We start from the raw sequence: 16,621 nt of genomic DNA, 5'->3' as shown, positions 1-16,621 counted from the left end.
CTTCGTAATATACCTCGGTAGCCCACTAGAGATGCCGTCGCGCAGAATTTCAATTATTCAAGTAAATGGTGACTGGTGATCGAATGGTGTTCCTTTGTTTGAAATTCAAGACGTGATTCACTTCCAAACTCATCTACCATTCCAAATACAAATAAACATGCAAATTTTGTTTCGTACAGCACATGAATTACACGTGTGATTACAACTCCACCTATATTTCCAAAGCCATGATAATATTCACTTCCCTAACATCCTTCATCTATTCTCCGAGACTTCCGCTGTCCTCACGAGCCACATCTAGTGAACAACCACAAGTCTAGACCCAGATTTCAATTTATTCCGAGTTTCTTTGGATTTCCTTTGATTTTTTTATTTCACCCGAGATCCTAGATTTTATGGGTATCTACATCCCATAGCATCCTTGGACTTTTATCCCTGGATTTTGCAGTTTTGCTGCGAAAACGCGAGGATAATTCCAAATTGCGAAGCTTTTTTGTTATATATATATCTCTTCATGCACAAAAAGCAAGTTCCTAGTGGTCGTTGTTTAATACAAACGTCAACTAGTGGTGATTTATTATTAATTGTGAACCTGACGAGTGGAGTTCCCGAGAGGAGATTGCCGATTTATAGATCTAATAAATTCGTCATTTCACAGAGTTTAGTAATTATCGCAAAGATTCCTTTTCTTAATCTGCGCTGCCCCTGCAGATTTATGGCGACAATGATACATGCTAAGTGCCTCTTTTCTTTGATAAACACAGCACTCTTTCAGGGCGATGCATGCCGATGTAACTTGTGAGAATCTCCCTTCAACAGCATCTCTCAATAAGTATATAGTTCAGCTGGTTGCTAGAACATGTGTATCACGTCTTTGATACCAATTCAGACAACCGAGGATGGGAAACTGAGGGATCATAGAGGATGGACGTATCAGGTTTGACTCGAAGGGAAGATGGCAGAGATTACATGAATATTCAGTGTTGTATGGTGGCTAATTAACTCCAATGGCTCAATGATAGTAAATCCATATTAAGCAAGCGAGGTATTTAAGGGGGACATGAGATGACAGGTTTGTGGTGTTCGCAGGTTCGTTGGTAGGTACCTATGTTTGGTACGAATGAGATTCGAAAGTCAACATCATACATAAAACCGCATAAATGATTGCATAAAATGCCAAAGTTATGCAAAATTTATGCGCAACCTCGGTACGAACGCTCGATGTTCCCCTCCCCCGCATAATAAAGAATAAAGTACCCCATACATATCTACATATCTCGATATTTCCACCCATACTACGAGCTCATAAGCTTCTCAAACATCTCCAAATCATCCACAATGACCTCCCCTCCCCCCACCACCTGGCAACAAATCTCCCACCGCAAACAAAAAACCAGACAATCCCTAATTCCCACCCCCTGGCTCCTCACCTCTCCCCCAGCCCCCTCCGTCTTCAACGTTCTCTCCATCCCCCGCACCAGCGGTATCCTCACCCCCTCCGAACTAAGCATCACCGAGTCCTACGACGCTACATCTCTTTCCACCGCGCTCCGTTCCCACGAACTCACCGCTCTCGAAGTAACCATCGCGTTTTGTAAACGCGCGGCCATCGCTCAACAAGTATGTAATTGTCTGACCGAGATATTTTTCTCCGATGCTATTGCTCGTGCTAAATGGCTTGATGCCGAGTTCGCGAGGACGGGGAAGGTAATTGGTCCTTTACATGGTGTACCTGTGAGTCTGAAAGATACGTTTAAAGTGAAAGGATATGATGCTTGTATTGGAATTGCTTCTTTGGCTGGAAATCCCGCCGTGGAGAATTCGTTACTTGTGGATATATTGCTAGAAGCTGGTGCGGTACTATATTGTAAGACGAATGTACCGCAAACATTGATGGCGTTGGATTCAGATAACAATGTATTTGGACGAGTTTTAAATCCGAGGGATAGGAGACTCACTGCTGGAGGTAGTTCTGGGGGTGAAGGGGCGTTGATTGCAATGAGAGGGAGTGTATTGGGAGTAGGTACAGATGTGGGTGGTAGTATTAGGATTCCAGCCATGTGTAATGGTTTGTATGGGATCAAGCCGAGTGCTCAAAGAATACCTTATCTAGGACAAGAAGGTGGCCAACAACCTGGGGTATCGAAGATTGGACTGCCTGCAAGTGCAGGACCGATTGCGAGGAGTGTGAGAGATTGTGAATTGTTTCTACAAGTAGTATCTGATTCGAAACCATGGGAACGAGATCCAGATGTAGTGTATGGGATGTGGCAAGAGCAGGGCACGATTCCAGAGAAGGAGAAATTAGTATTTGGTGTTATTAGAACAGATGGAGTAACAACACCACTTCCTCCTATCACCAAAATTCTCAACGAAACAGTACACAAACTCCAAGCTGCTGGCCACTCAATAGTTGAGATTGATGCTCCTGCATTTAAGAAATGCCAATCGCTTGCCAATCAATTCTTCGGCATCGATGGCGGAAACTACATGTTTGATCTTCTTGAACAAACATCCGAACCGCTTATCCCATGGTTATCCACACGTTTGAGACGGAAATCCCCAATTGCTCTCCCAAAACTTGTGGATATTCATGCCAAGAAAGTAGAAATAGAAAGGGAAATGCTGAAGATCTGGAACGATACTAAGATGGGTACCATCGATGCTATTATTTGTCCTGTGGCTCCGCATCCTACACCGCCGATTGATAGCTGGAATGCTGCAGGTTATACGAGTAGTTTTGTATTATTGGATTATCCATGTGGAACATTACCAGTGCGAGATTTCCAGGAAGCGGATTTGGAAGGAGAGTTGGCGGAGGAGGTGGGAGGAAGTTGGGATAAAGCTAATAGAGAGTTGTGTAAGTTTTCATCTCAAGGGATATAGTGGTTATCGTGCTAATGGAACTGAATAGGGGACAAGAAAACGATCGATAGAAGAGTATATCTTGAATCGACACTTTGCGTTCAAGTCATTGCACCGAAAATGCAGGAAAAGAGATTGCTGAAGGCAATGGGTGTTGTTGATGATGTTCTGCATGCAGAGGGACTCGGAGGGAGGGCGAAACTGTGACGAATATCTAGATTTATCTATGGCTAATTACTATTCATCTCATTTTCCGCTTCTAGATTATCTTCTCTCCTGTCACCTCTGCTTTGCTAGCCCCGTTATCCCCTCTCCTCTCAACCCTATATTTAGCAAACCTCCCTCTTAATGGATGGATATAACTAGAGGCAGAATTAAGTGTAGAATTCCTCGCACCAAAACGACAGGCTAGAAATTTGACCAGAACTATGGTTGTTTTTTGACGCCTCAGCCCCAACTATTTCGTTCGAAATAGACCTAGAACACTGGTTTCTACCCAGAATGCTGTCTAACAATGCCACACTATCATCCAATGCCCACCCTCTATCTCCACTGATATTCCACCCCTAGCATCTCAAAGTGTCCTCATCCAGACCTCTATCAACTACTCCTGACCATCTATTCCAATCTCTCCAAGTCTTTTCATAACCTCAAACTACCGACTCTAAACTCTAAAACCATAAAGCAAGCAATCATACCATATACCATCATTAAAACCGCCCCTTTCAACCTGTCACCTCTCTCCCCAAAACTAATTAGCAATCGCACTGTTACCAACACTCCATCTCACATTTTATTTCGTCTCATCCAATCTAAATCCAAATCCAACTCCAAATCCACATAACAAAACACAACACTACACAACACAACAATCAAACAACCTCACACACCACCACTTCCTCCCATCTCCATCTCCAATCCTCTATTACACCAGCAAACAAACAAAACCCAAACGAATCCATCAAGATTGAGAAAGCAAATCTACATTCACATCATCTAAATTCACCACCCATTCTTTCCCCATCCAACAAATACCCAAGCTAGCACCACCACACCCAACGCCATATGAATTTTGGATACTCTTGCCTAACCCAATGACACTAGCATCTCCATTTGATCATTCCATACACACTGATGATGAAATTGGATTGCCATCACCATCATATTTAGAACATAGAACATAGAACATAGAACATAGAACATAGAACATAGAACATAGAACATAGAACTTAGAACATAGAACTTAGAACATAGAACTTAGAACATAGAACATAGAACTTAGAACTTAGAACTCACAACTCAGATTCGGAAGTAGTACATATCATGCCGATGAAACCACAATCACGACTCACGAGGTACGAGGAACGATTGCCTTTTTAGCAAGTTCCTGGATACTACATATCTGACATTCATCAATCGTGGATTGAGTGAATTTGATTGCCAGGATTGCTGTTCCTAAATCAGTATATATGGAGAGGTAGATATAGATATAGATATAAATATAGAGGTGCAATATAGACCTGGTATTCGTATCCTGTTTGGAAAATTCAAGTGCACCAATTCATTGTTGGGGAAAGTCCAGAAACATATAGAACAAAAAGAGGAGCATTGAGAAAAAGAGGCGCTTGTCCTGGGTTTCTTCTCTGATGTTTCTATTCTTCCCCCCTTAGCTCTTCATCCCCTCTCCTCTCCTCCCCACTCCCTCTTCCCCTCCCCCGTCACCCACCTACCAAAAAAAAGCAAAAAGTAAATTCAACATACAACAGTAGGGATTCGCTGGTGGTCACCCACCCAACTACTAATCTACCGATCTGAAGCTTGTGTATGGCGGAGCGGACGGGATGCCCAATTCTCTTCAGTCTATGGTCGTATGTGGCAGAGACGTTGTTGAAAGAAGATATATTGGCATTTGCTGTGTAACATACACACTTCGAAACACCCTGAAAATCTCCAAAATGAATCTTTCAAGCTTGATATAAGAAACACCTCATCCTACCACATTCGAAATTCAAAATTCCACTTCCCCTTCCTTCTTTCTTCCCAGAACCCCGTCGCAAACCCACATAAACAACACTCAGACTTAGATTCCCCCTTCAGGAATCGTTCTCTTCTTCCTTCCCTTCTGCGCCTTCTCACACAACTTTGGTTTCTCCCCTTTCGTTTCCCACCCTTTCTCTCTCTTAACCTGTCCTATCTTTGGATACTTTCCACTATTTTCAAAGAAACCTATTATCACACGCACAAATTAGCCAACATACTCCAAACGTGCCCTCCCACTGCATCTTTCTCCCTTCCTCCATTCCGCGCCCCCCTGCCCCGCTCTCCACTCGAAAATCGCAGAAGCAGTAAACACAAAACCCAAGACCCAAGACCCACGAAAAAGAAGAAAACAATTTAAAAAGAACCCACCAATCCAATGCCCCAACGCATCCCTCACCCCCTTCGCCGCCTCCCTCCTCTCCTTCTCCCTCAACTTCTTCATCCCCCCCTTCCCAACCTTCTTCAAAATTTCCGCATCCGTCTCCTCATCATCCACCGGCAAAAACATATCCTCCACACCCCTCAAATCCGGCGTCCGATCCTCCTCAAAACAATTCGTCACAAACGCTCTCGTCGCATCCACGCCCGCGAAAAAGTGATAACTGCCTCCCGGACCATAATGTCTGCGTCCCGCCGTAACATCATAGATCGTGCCATTGAGCGCGAGATAGATTGGAAGATCTGGGTTCGAGCCGTCGAAGCGCGGGAGATCTGCGTCGGTGATTTGGGGAGGTCCGTTCTGGAAGGGAGTGTGAGATGTTAGTTATTTATTCCCAATTCTAAAACAGCGTTCATGATTCTCAAGCTGTCCTATCCTCTGCCCTCCTCTTCTCTGCTCTCACACCAAGCTCCCTAGCTAGCAATTTTAAACAAAAAAGAAGATGAAGAAATCTACTAACCCAATATCCCTTCAAAACCTCTGCATGCGTCCAATTGGGCCTCTTCATTCCCCAAAAGTAGCTATTCCTCGTAACCACATAACTCAACCCACAGCTCGCAACTAGTACAAAAACGATCGATCTCAATAAATCTACCAATGAGAAAGGTGCTGCATCGTCATCTGCTGCTAATTTGTTAAGTGATTTCTTGGCTTTCTTTTCTGCCGACGAAGAAGCAGCCCGAGTCGAAGTTTTGGTGAGAGGAACCTCATCTTCTAGAATATCAATGGAATTTCGTTTGCGACGTTCACGGAGTGCGTCTGTATCGGCCATAGTGGGCGGATGCTAATACGTGTATGTATTGTGATGAAGTATTCAACTCGTGCTATATTGTGAAGGGGAAGCGGGTTCAGAGCTTAAATGGAGGGAGGGAATTGACAAGTGGCAGGTTCGTTGGAGATAAATTGATATGGGGAAGTTACGGACGGGTCTTGTGTAATAATAGCTTACAGCTTGGAGATTTAGCCTCGGAATTGCATAGTAAATGGAGTCGTCGTCATTGGTATTTTTAGGATTCGGAATTGGATTACATGTAGCCTTGGGGTAGACGGAAAGGGGGAGAGGGAGTTTTGAGCTGGGGAGAATTTGTCTGCAATTAAGGTTTTCTGGAGAATTGGACCAAGAATTGGTAATTGTGGTGATCTCAAAGGCTGAGATGTGGTTAAACTTGGTCCGGGAACTCTTTCCACCGTTCTCGTACTCGCACTCGCATTTTTGGTCTGGATCTTGCTCTGTCATGTTCTATTCCTTCAGATTAGTCTGCACTTTCAAAATCACATCTTTACCACGATATCACATCTGCAAAACATATATGAAGGCCCATCAAATTTGGCATCAATAAGCAAAAGGCTGAATTCGATATGCTACACCTGCTTGCCTTTCCTAACAAGTCCGAGGAAAAGTCATAATATAAAAACCCATCCGGATATCTCATGCCAAAACGTCCACGTACAATCCATAATCGTAATTTTGGCCGATTATTTCGAAGACGAGGTCATGACCATCGTGTATTGCCTTGATCGTTTTGAAGTTTTCCGATTATTGTTTTCTTTACTCGTCGGCTTGGATAGCACGGGCTGTTGAAAGAAATATTGTTAGCATTTTTATTCTGGGAATTGCCCCTTTGATATTTCTCTCTCCCAAGATCATCATCCCATTGATAGGAGATGATTCTACTCGAATGTCCTCGCGCTTGTGTCGAAAAATGATTTATCGGAATGTAAAAGACATACTGTAGATATCACCGGCGTGATGCTTGACAACAATCTTGATTTGTCCCTTCTCCTCCAATTCCTTCAAACATCTTCTGGCCAAAGATCCGTTGATCTTTAATCTATCGACCAAAACAGCGACGGTGACGAGACGGTAGGATTGAACATCTTTGGCGAGTCTGTCGGAAGTGGACTTATCGAGGATGACGGCGTGTTGAGCCTTGTCCTTGACTATATTGATACTTCATCAGTTTCCATTCGAAAATTCCAGGGTATGGTAAAATTTTAATGCGCACCCTTTCCCTTGGACCACTTCTTCTTTTGCTTCTTTGCGCCGGTGTTTGCTGGTGCCATTTTGTCGATTTGATGTTGTCGTGAAGGAAATGGATGTTTCTCTCAAGATCAATTCAATAGAGGTGGATTGATTTTTCAATTTAGGGCTTGTGTGTGCCGAGTGGAACAATCGCGCTAGTCTTGACATAACCATCACGTGATGATATCAGAATAGATAGAAAATTGAAGGAACATGTTCAGATTCGAAAAGGAAGAGAATGTGAGAAAATTCGGTATGCGGCTCCATTATAGATTGTAAATCAATCATCGATTAATATAAAGTCATATTCGAGTGACCGGTATTCAGGAATCGATTGAACGGGGGAGACCTTCAAAGATATGGACATGAACACCAAATGCTAGATGACAACACCTGTCGAAGCAAAATCTAAGCAATACAATACACAATAGCAATAGTAATCTACAAAATCAGCTATCTAGATTCTGTCTATAGCATTGCTTTTCGAGAGAGCCAACGAAGTCTTACATCAAAATTTCGACTTATAAATGGTATAATTATGGGCGCAAGCCCCCAAGCCCCCTTAGCTCGCTGCGCTCGAAGACTCTATCTAGATTCTTCATTGCCGCAAGCCCTTTCACTAAAATCTCAATGTTACTACCCATAGCAATATGCCAGTAATTATTGTACAGTGATCCAAAAGTTTGCTCTCCCATCAATTATCCCAAAAGCCTTGATCGCTGCAAAAACTTTTGCAAGGATATTATTCATTTGTTTGTTTCCATATATCATTTTGAATTCTATGTATGTTTATACCTCTAGCCTAGCATACTACCATATATGGCAAATTTCCTTTTTGTTCCCCAGGGCAATGTCTCCAACAAGCCTCATTTATGCAAATGTTTACATATATCCTTGCCACGCCATGCCATGTGTTGCTATGTGAAGATCATCCGCCTTTCGGGAGCATTCCTTTTATCCTTCTAATCTAAAAGTTCATCTTTTCCACTGTCAACACCTATATTACTGTCCGACATCTGTATACTCGATCTCCTACTTCCACCATCCGTGGCTGCTGCAATAGAGATAGCTGCATCCAACCAACTCTGCGATCCAGTTCTGAGAACAAAATATGGGTTGATTTCCTGACTGAAATATTTTTCTTTCCTGGTCGTACTTCTTGTACCACCTTCAAGGGCTGACATGGCTGCTCGAGTTGTTCTCATTCTCTTGGGTTTCGGTGCGATATTACCTCCATTTTGACTAAGCAGATTGCTCAGACGTACTCGATCTTTCTGAAGACGAGCATCGTAGGATACTATGGACCTAACATATGGAGCAACATCGAGTATAATGAGATTCATAGTTCGATCAAAGCAGCAGGCTTCAAGATTTCCGGTAGTCCAAACATATGTCTTTTCGGACTCTGAAATAGGATCAAAAGCCAAGCTCAAATCGCGGCGAGTAATAGTATTCCCAAAAGGACGTGATTGAGACCGAATAAGGCCTTGAACTTGTTTTTCGGTCAATCCATCCAGCTCTCGATGAATTTCCCATCCACGTTCAACATGTTGACGAATTTGAAGAACTTCCCTAGCTCGAGATTTCATCCAGAAAGCTATATTGATACTTGTCTCGTCAAGGGTGATTTGAGGCGACACGTCCAGTAATTGATTTGCCATAGTGTAATCTTCTCTCGCTTTGCTAGACATTTTTGGGTGACTCGCATCAATGGTGACCTTCTTTCGTTAGCAACGAGTGGATGTAATGCTGATAGAGGAAAACTTACTTTGTAGTCTGTGCCGAAGCTATTATGCGAGAAACAATCAGTAGCACTCATAGCTTCGGTAAAGTCGTCGTACATTGCTAAAGCAGCTCGTCTGGTGGCTCGCTCGTTGGTGTAATCCGTGATCTTGTCCGCCCAAGTACTAATATCTAGATTTTGTTGCCAATCGCCTACATCGATGCCCCAACCATTCCAAGCTTCATGCAAGGTCTCTTCTTCAATATCGATATAAGGCCATTGACTCTCAAGAGTGTCTTGAGAAAGCCAGCCCATACCAGTGTGATAAGTATCTTCGCTAACAACGCGATACTTCTTACCATGCTCATCTAGATCGCAACCCAACGGTAAGCGAGGATAAAACCACTCCATTCCAGCTTTACGATCTCCAACTGCAAATTGACACCAAAACTCCAACTCCATCAATGAACCACGTAGATCTAACGCTCGACTTTCATATAAAGCCTTGACCGCCTCGCGACAGATAGCATGACCTTCATTCGCTGCTACGAGTAGCATGTAATCGACAGCGAGATCAGTAGGCACTGTGGTGAAGCGTATAATTGCATGTAGAGATAGAGCAAGAATTGGTACCGCAGCCTCATCATTACAAGTCATAATAATCGGTCGCTTACTCTGAGCGATGAGAAGCAAAACTGTTTGCCAAAATCCTCTATCCTCCTCGAATAAAACATCAACCTCTTCGAGCAGTATCAAGGATTGTTGCTGTTTTTTTGGTGGTCCTTTTGTGGCGATTACATCCTTGTTGATGCCCGTTTTAGCTGCAGGTTGCTCAGCATCCTTACTCTCAGATTTCATCTTTGTCGGTTCTTTGGATGTAAAGAATGACTTCGTCATGCCTGTGCGGCCATTCTCTAGATCTTCAGCCATATCATTAGATGGATGTACCTCATTATCATTCTGGCATTTCGGCTTCGTTGGTGCTTTGGATGTAAAGAATGAGTTCATGGTGCCCTTGCTTTTAGGTTCTGGCTTGATTGGTGCTTTTGAAGTGAAGAATGAGTTCATGGTGCCCTGGCGGCCGCTCTTCACTTCATCAGCCACAGAATCAAACGAGTTTTCTTCGTCATCGTTCGCACTTGAAATCTGACCAACTTTGGATCTCTGGACTAGATGATTTCGGGTCATATCTCCAACTTTATCCATCACCTCTTTCCCGCTTCTCTTGGAATTTGGATTGATTTCGAAGACTTCGAATCCTAGTTCTTTTGCAACAGCAAAGACCGTGGCAGACTTGCCACATCCGTGTGGCCCGCTTAAAACGACTGCATTGGCTAGGCGCTTAGAATCTTTAGAGCCTTTTGCATTTAAATCACCAGATCGTATCACTGTTTTTTTGACCAAACCTGAACCTCCTAACAAATCCCCATCTTCCGGTTCCGTTATTTCATCCATCTCGTTATCTTCTTCGCCATCAGATACTATAAAATTATCCAGCTTTTTCGATTTTCGCTTCCTTTTCCCAGATGGTTCGCCTTTTGACGATGCAGACTTCTGTGTAGCCTTCATTTCAGCAGAACCTGACTCTACTGACATTACTGTCAATTTTTGCAACCAATCTTTCAATATGAGGGCCTCTCTTCCAGTCTGTAAGATCTCCTCGGCACTTTTGGGTGCATACTTCTGTGTCCAAGATATATTTTCGCATTCAGCTTTGTCAAATGCTGATAACGAAGTAGCAATTGAATTGTAAACATTTTTAAGAGCGGGGTGGGCATTTGAACGTCTTTTATCTGGCTCTTGGAGTTCGTCATCGCTCAAATCTTCATGGACAACCGGTCTGCTAAGCTTTGAGACAAGTTCTTTACGAACTCGACACTGGAGATCTGGCCCTGTTTCGACGTGTTTGGAAGGTACCCGGAGGCAAGGAGAAACTGGAGCAAAATCATGAATATGCAGGTCGTGGATGCTATTGATTGTCTCATCAATTTGCAATTTCGCCGTAAAAGTGTTGATAATATTTTCATCTTTAACGATCTCAACTTCTCGATATTTTGACCCTTTCTTGACATCGCTGGATTTCCCTGGAATTGTGCTGGTGGAGGAGCCCTTTAAATATTCTTCGTCTCTTTCTCCACGTACATGCACCATTCCAGACCATGGCCAAGCTGGCTCAATGGCGTCAGGGAATTTGGAGGTTTTGGGAGCTGTTCCGAAACCTCTGAATGTCGGAGGGGCTTGCTTTCCATCCCTTGAAAGTGGTCGGCCAAAATTGGATACAATTGTCGATGGTGAAGCTGGTCTACCCAATGTTGATCTCTTTCCTGTAGGAGATTTCTTTCCTTGACCCGATTGCTGTGACTTTGAGGATTCCTGGGGCTCTTCTTGTGTTGGTGATTTCTTTTTTGCTATTTTCCACCATGGAATAGCGTCAACCCCATTCCCCTTTCTCGAAACTATCTCTTTTGTATCCTTCACGTCCGGAAAAGTTGACTCGGTCTTCGGTATTGATAATTCGATGCCGTTGAGAATATTCTCAATCTTGCTACCAACTTTAGAAGGTGGATTTTGTTCACTGCCATAGCGTATGACGACAATTTTTGTTTTTGCAGGTATCAGGGTAGTTTGCTTGCGCTTCGAGGTTCGTAAAGCTTTTGCTGTTTTTGTCGGCGCAGTGGTCTTTGTGACCGTGGATGATTTTTCTGCCTCTAACTCTGTTGTAACTTCTGGCGAGGCAGTCTTTCGGCGTTTCCTTCTACCATTATTTGGGTCGACCTCCAGCAGATCTGCTTGTTCTCCATTTGGCATATGGGATAAGTCTAGAGCTCCATTTTGCGGTGTTACATTGTTTCCCGCAGTCGATGACGTTCTTAATGGCTTTTGAAAGAAGGGATGCACAGTCTTTTCGTGCCCCTCATCTATGAGAGGATTCATGGTTTTTGCGATCAAGACCGCCATTCGTATGCGACCAAGTCGAGATGATCAAACGCGAACTTCACACATTCGCTTTCAACGATAGCGACTTTCAATCGATCAATTCGTCAAGGAAAGTGAAACATTGGTAATATTTGTAAGAAGCTTGAGAACAGGTAGAGAATATAAATGAAAAGCCTTTTTGCAGAGAGTGAAAAAGTGATTGGGAGTGAAAAGCAATGTGCATCCAAAAGTTGCCGGGGACTTAAGTAATAAGGCAGTGACATCAAGGTGAAGTTGAGAACCGCGTTCGCGTTTTGGTGAAATTAGCACTTTAACTGCTGGTCTACTTTGTGCCCCATATGTGATAGGTAGATGAAGTACATGGAAAACTATTCACCCTTTTCAATATTCAATATAAAATCAAACTGTCAAGATTTCAGCTTGAATATTGTATGAAAATCTTCCTAACCTTCTGGATTATAAGATCGAGCTCAGAAGCGTAGTATTTCAGTTTACTTCCTCCATTATTCTTTGACATCGGAAGATAGATACCTTTTCAGAAAGCATTTCGATGTATGATTTTCTGACTGCTTGAGTGTACATTGTCGACCCACTTTACAGTCTTTTGCTCGCGTTTTATGAGTGCTGATTGGTGATTCCAGCCTGCAGAATAATCAATATCACATGATCGACACCAAACAAACACGGTAGAGTGTGCAAGGTGAGGTGTGCATAAGAAACATAAAGTTTTATGCTACGGCAGAATTATTTCACCGCCCAGAGAAATTTCAAAGCTTTTTGGTTCTTTTTACTGTGCGCAAATCTATAATTACTGCTTCAATACATTGGAACTGATTGCGTAAAAATTCCAATTGTTAATATGTCTTCGAGAATATCTTTACAGCAGCCATACGTGGTCGCTACTTTACCGCGATCAACACAGGCCCAATATGTAGTTGGGGAAGTCTTTGGCGGTTCACCTGGATCAAAAAAAAGAAAGAGGTCAGAATTGGCGGTTGGAATTCATGGAGAGGGTGTGAATTTATATGATGTAAGATATCATAGATAGTTCTTGAGTATCTTCAATCGTTAATGTCTTTTCAGGTATCATCTTCGAAATTACTTACCTCTTACGCTCTGCCTCCTGGCACTTCATTCTCTTGTCCGCCATACTCTTCCAGGTCGAAAACGACGAAAACCAGAACCGAGCGAAGAACATATGTTTCGACATCCGGCTCGGAGGATCAAATCACATTGTTCCATGATATTACGGAAGGGACTAGCACGTCACAATCTACATCAGTCACACACAAGCTCAGTCAATCGAAAGCGCCAGTAGTTCATTTGGGTGCTTTAGCCTCTTCCGGATTGGATGCGATCAAAAAGTCGGATATATTGATTGTGAAGAAAGATGGTGAGATTCAATGCTTAGATGGTGAAAGTCTTCAGCTATTATGGTCTTCTCCTGCCACCGCCCTCGGTCGAGCTTCATCAATGACAATGACCAATATCGAGGTGGAATATGCGCACATCACAAATGCCTATTCCGCTGGGCAGGGAATCTTGAAAGGTCGCCAGGATGTTTTTGCATTTTTCCCACAAGAAGTGACTGAGGATGGCTTCAATCCAGACATAATAATTGTGATTACAAAGTCAAATGTGCAGGAAGCTGGAGAAAGTGTGCGTACATTACACATTGTAGCGTTACCAAGGAAGGCAACGACATATTTGAATGGCACAACACATTCTGTCGAATCTCTTCTCGACGCCCCTCTACCAATTCGCAAAGCTCCAAAGAAGAAAGCAACAGTTGGGAAAGCTTCCTTCGGTATCAACGTTTCCGCCGGTATTTTGCAGATATTGGAAGCGGAAGTGTTGACAACTTTGGATTTACATGATACATTCCCAAAGATACAATCCGAAATCAACACTCCTGGTACTGGGTCATTCCTTCGCCTTTCAAGCACTTCTATCATCATGTCAACTCAACAAGCTATTAGCATTCTCAATCCAAAATACGAGTCTGTCTTGGCTACCATCAAGTTGGATGATGAGACAAACAAAGAATCACTCAAGCGCAAACGAGACTCTGACGATAAGCAGAGACCACGATTGGATATTCCTGCTCAATTCATATCTTACTACCCCAAACTTGGGACAGCTTTGGCTATCTCAGATAATGAGCTCGTTGCCGTTCAAGTGGATTTCCAACCTGGCCAAGGATCGAAATCTCGAGCATTTGGACTATTGATCGATTCTCTTGGCTGCTCGGATCCACAAGTTGTACGTGCCAAACCCGGAAAGGAGCCATCACATGGAAAGTGGCTTTTCGTGGATCATTATCTTCCTGGATCAATGGGTATGAAAGAAGATGCATGGGTAAATGTGACGAGAGAACCTGAGAGGTGTGTCAAGAGTGGAGATACTGCTGCTTTCGAGAAGGCGTTGGGCAGTAAGTTTGATCAAGATTGGAGCACCGAAACGTCCGAAAATCCTGCAGACAAGATTGCCAAGATAGAGCCTTCTGAAGTCGATCGTAGATGGATATTATATGCACTAAGTAAGATTTTTAGCTGGTCTCAGAATCTGGAAGGAATGTATGAACTCTCTATTGTTTTCTATCCTCCTAGACTTTTTAGGTGGTTGCTTCAAACAGGAAATATGACGATTCTTAATATTGAATCAGCATTGAGACAAGAGATTCGAACCTCACTTTCTGGCCCAATACCAGCTGGCCAACTTGTCAATGCTATTGTTAAGTTGGACCGGGAAATGGAATTACTACTTCATCTTGTTTCGTCCAACTTACTCGGCGCAGCGGAACTTCTCCACGCGATTCGAAAATTAATGGAAACTATGGATTTGTTTGAACTGGGAGACTGTTCAAGCCCAAAGCAAGCATTGCTGACAAATGGGGAAGACGCCCCCTTGGAAACTGATAATGCTGAAGAGGAAGTACAAAGACTTGAAGCCGAGGCTGAAGATGATCTCCAACTCGCCGAATTTCAATTAGGAGAAGGTTCTGGTGTCAGAGGTGAAGCCTTGAATGTGGCTCTCTCAAAACTCTATACATGTCCAGACAATAAGATTACGGAAGCTTTACAGACAACTTTTACAAGTCAAGAAACGGTATCACTAATCTATATTTTGAGAGTCGAATTGGCTAAAGGTGGATGGACGGGTCGATACCTTGATATCTTGGAAATAGATGATGACGAAGTTGAGGCACCTGATAATTCCATCATTCTCATCTCCAGCTTACTCAACAATTGTGTTGATGCTCTTGCAGCCGGTGGTTGGTTGACTGGAAATGCAAGATTGATCAATGGTGATCAATCCGAATCCGAAGCATTCATTGGAACATTGAAAATGGAAGTTAGTGCCGCACTCGAAGGTATCGAAACGGCTGTTTATCTCAAGGGATTGACATCCGAAATGGTCCGTTACGGGGATTCCGTACTTAAAACCCTTGGCAATGAAGATACTGGACGAATGGCCAAGTCAATATTGACACTTCCTTCGGGCGAAAAGGATCTCTCGATATTACCCATTGGACTCAAGGCCGAGAAACAAATTTCTCGTCTTCGTGTAGGTGCAGGAGGAGAAATTCAAAAGAGAAGTAAGAGAGATATTGGAAGATTGTTGAGTAGACAAGTGGGAAAATATACAAGAGAAAGAATTGTTGTGTGAGGAGGATGAAAACAGCTGGATAGCATTGAAGATGAAAGAGTTTATTATTTTAATGATATGGATTGATTGATTGGTTGGAGAAAACAAAAATCATAGAAACTCTTTTGCTCGTAACATACCATAGCATACCTTACCGTATAATTTGTACCAAGTTCACCTCGTACAAATTTCATTCATTTAACACTACACTACCAGTAACCTGTGTTCACATGACATGATTTTCGGAGTTCCCCTCCCCTGTCTTGCCTTGCCTTGCCCTGCCTTGCACTGTCTTCATGCAGCCTCAATGCACACTCAAGAAGTATGTGTCGAGATTTGAAGAAATCTATGTCTAGCGATCCTATCATCTTTCACACATGCGGTTACTCGGCATGGTGTTTGCACGGGTGGATGGGTGGATGGGTGGATACGATATTCGATGGTATAAGCCTTCATCTGAGCCTCACGCCTTGCTGTGTGCGGTGATGGATCATAATGGATGGGTAGATGGAATGGGTAGATCGGTAGATGAGACTGCGCCACAAAGTGCAGGTGTGGTTCGTGAGACATAGGGTTGGAGGTGCTTTGCTTTGGGAGTTTGGGGTGGACTGGGAGGGGACTGGGATAGGGATAGGGATGGGGATTCTCTAGTTTTTTGTCGTGTTCTTGGGTTTTGGGTTTTAGGTTCGGATATATGGTCTGAGTTTTTACTTCTCGGCTGTTTGTGTATACAGAGTACTCTGTGTGCTTGGAGTGAGTTGGATCGTTGGGTGTATGGTGTGTGGTGTTTGATTGGGTTGAGGATGGATGGATGGATGGAAGAAGAGAGGCATGGATGGTTCATGGATTGGATGGACGGAGAGGCGGATAGGATAGGTGGAGAGATGAATAGATGCATGGATGGATGTTCGTTTGTTTGTTCCCACGACGTCACTGAATCTTGGAT

At 43.2% G+C, this 16,621-nt stretch overlaps 5 protein-coding genes across 5 annotated transcripts; 2 read left to right on the top strand and 3 right to left on the bottom strand.

Moving 5' to 3' along the window:
- Positions 1-1,338: 1,338 nt before the first annotated feature.
- EAF01_004635 (uncharacterized protein) lies at positions 1,339-3,072 on the top strand (the record flags this gene model as incomplete). Its single annotated transcript, XM_038912889.1, has 2 exons — positions 1,339-2,860; positions 2,915-3,072. The coding sequence occupies 2 exons, from the start codon at positions 1,339-1,341 to the stop codon at positions 3,070-3,072; spliced, it is 1,680 nt and encodes a 559-aa protein (XP_038770975.1).
- Positions 3,073-4,945: 1,873 nt separating this feature from the next.
- Positions 4,946-6,116, bottom strand: EAF01_004634 (uncharacterized protein; the record flags this gene model as incomplete). Its single annotated transcript, XM_038912888.1, has 3 exons — positions 4,946-5,091; positions 5,275-5,644; positions 5,805-6,116. The coding sequence occupies 3 exons, from the start codon at positions 6,114-6,116 to the stop codon at positions 4,946-4,948; spliced, it is 828 nt and encodes a 275-aa protein (XP_038770974.1).
- A 777-nt stretch (positions 6,117-6,893) lies between these two features.
- On the bottom strand, positions 6,894-7,408 carry EAF01_004633 (uncharacterized protein; the record flags this gene model as incomplete). Its single annotated transcript, XM_038912887.1, has 3 exons — positions 6,894-6,919; positions 7,076-7,285; positions 7,351-7,408. 3 exons carry the CDS (start codon positions 7,406-7,408, stop codon positions 6,894-6,896), a joined length of 294 nt encoding a protein of 97 aa, XP_038770973.1.
- A 529-nt stretch (positions 7,409-7,937) lies between these two features.
- On the bottom strand, positions 7,938-12,263 carry EAF01_004632 (uncharacterized protein). The gene is made up of 2 exons (XM_038912886.1): positions 9,136-12,263; positions 7,938-9,088 (listed from the first exon to the last, which is right to left on the bottom strand). Exons 1-2 carry the CDS (start codon positions 12,046-12,048, stop codon positions 8,330-8,332), a joined length of 3,672 nt encoding a protein of 1,223 aa, XP_038770972.1. The 5' UTR covers positions 12,049-12,263; the 3' UTR covers positions 7,938-8,329.
- A 623-nt stretch (positions 12,264-12,886) lies between these two features.
- Positions 12,887-15,696, top strand: EAF01_004631 (uncharacterized protein; the record flags this gene model as incomplete). The annotated part of the gene is made up of 2 exons (XM_038912885.1): positions 12,887-13,057; positions 13,111-15,696. 2 exons carry the CDS (start codon positions 12,887-12,889, stop codon positions 15,694-15,696), a joined length of 2,757 nt encoding a protein of 918 aa, XP_038770971.1.
- Positions 15,697-16,621: the final 925 nt, after the last annotated feature.

This window comes from Botrytis porri, assembly GCF_014898465.1.
Source record: "Botrytis porri strain MUCL 3234 chromosome Unknown BPOR_006, whole genome shotgun sequence".
NCBI classification, from domain to species: Eukaryota; Fungi; Ascomycota; class Leotiomycetes; order Helotiales; family Sclerotiniaceae; genus Botrytis; species Botrytis porri.
This window is presented reverse-complemented; position numbering and strand designations above follow the sequence as displayed.

Excerpts from the sequence above, each read along its gene's own strand:
- EAF01_004632 (XM_038912886.1), bottom strand. The coding sequence starts at position 12,048 with ATGGCGGTCTTGATCGCAAAAACCATGAATCCTCTCATAGATGAGGGG. Across the intron at positions 9,089-9,135 it reads GCTTCGGCACAGACTACAAA|AAGGTCACCATTGATGCGAG; the intron begins GTAAGTTTTCCT and ends TGCTAACGAAAG.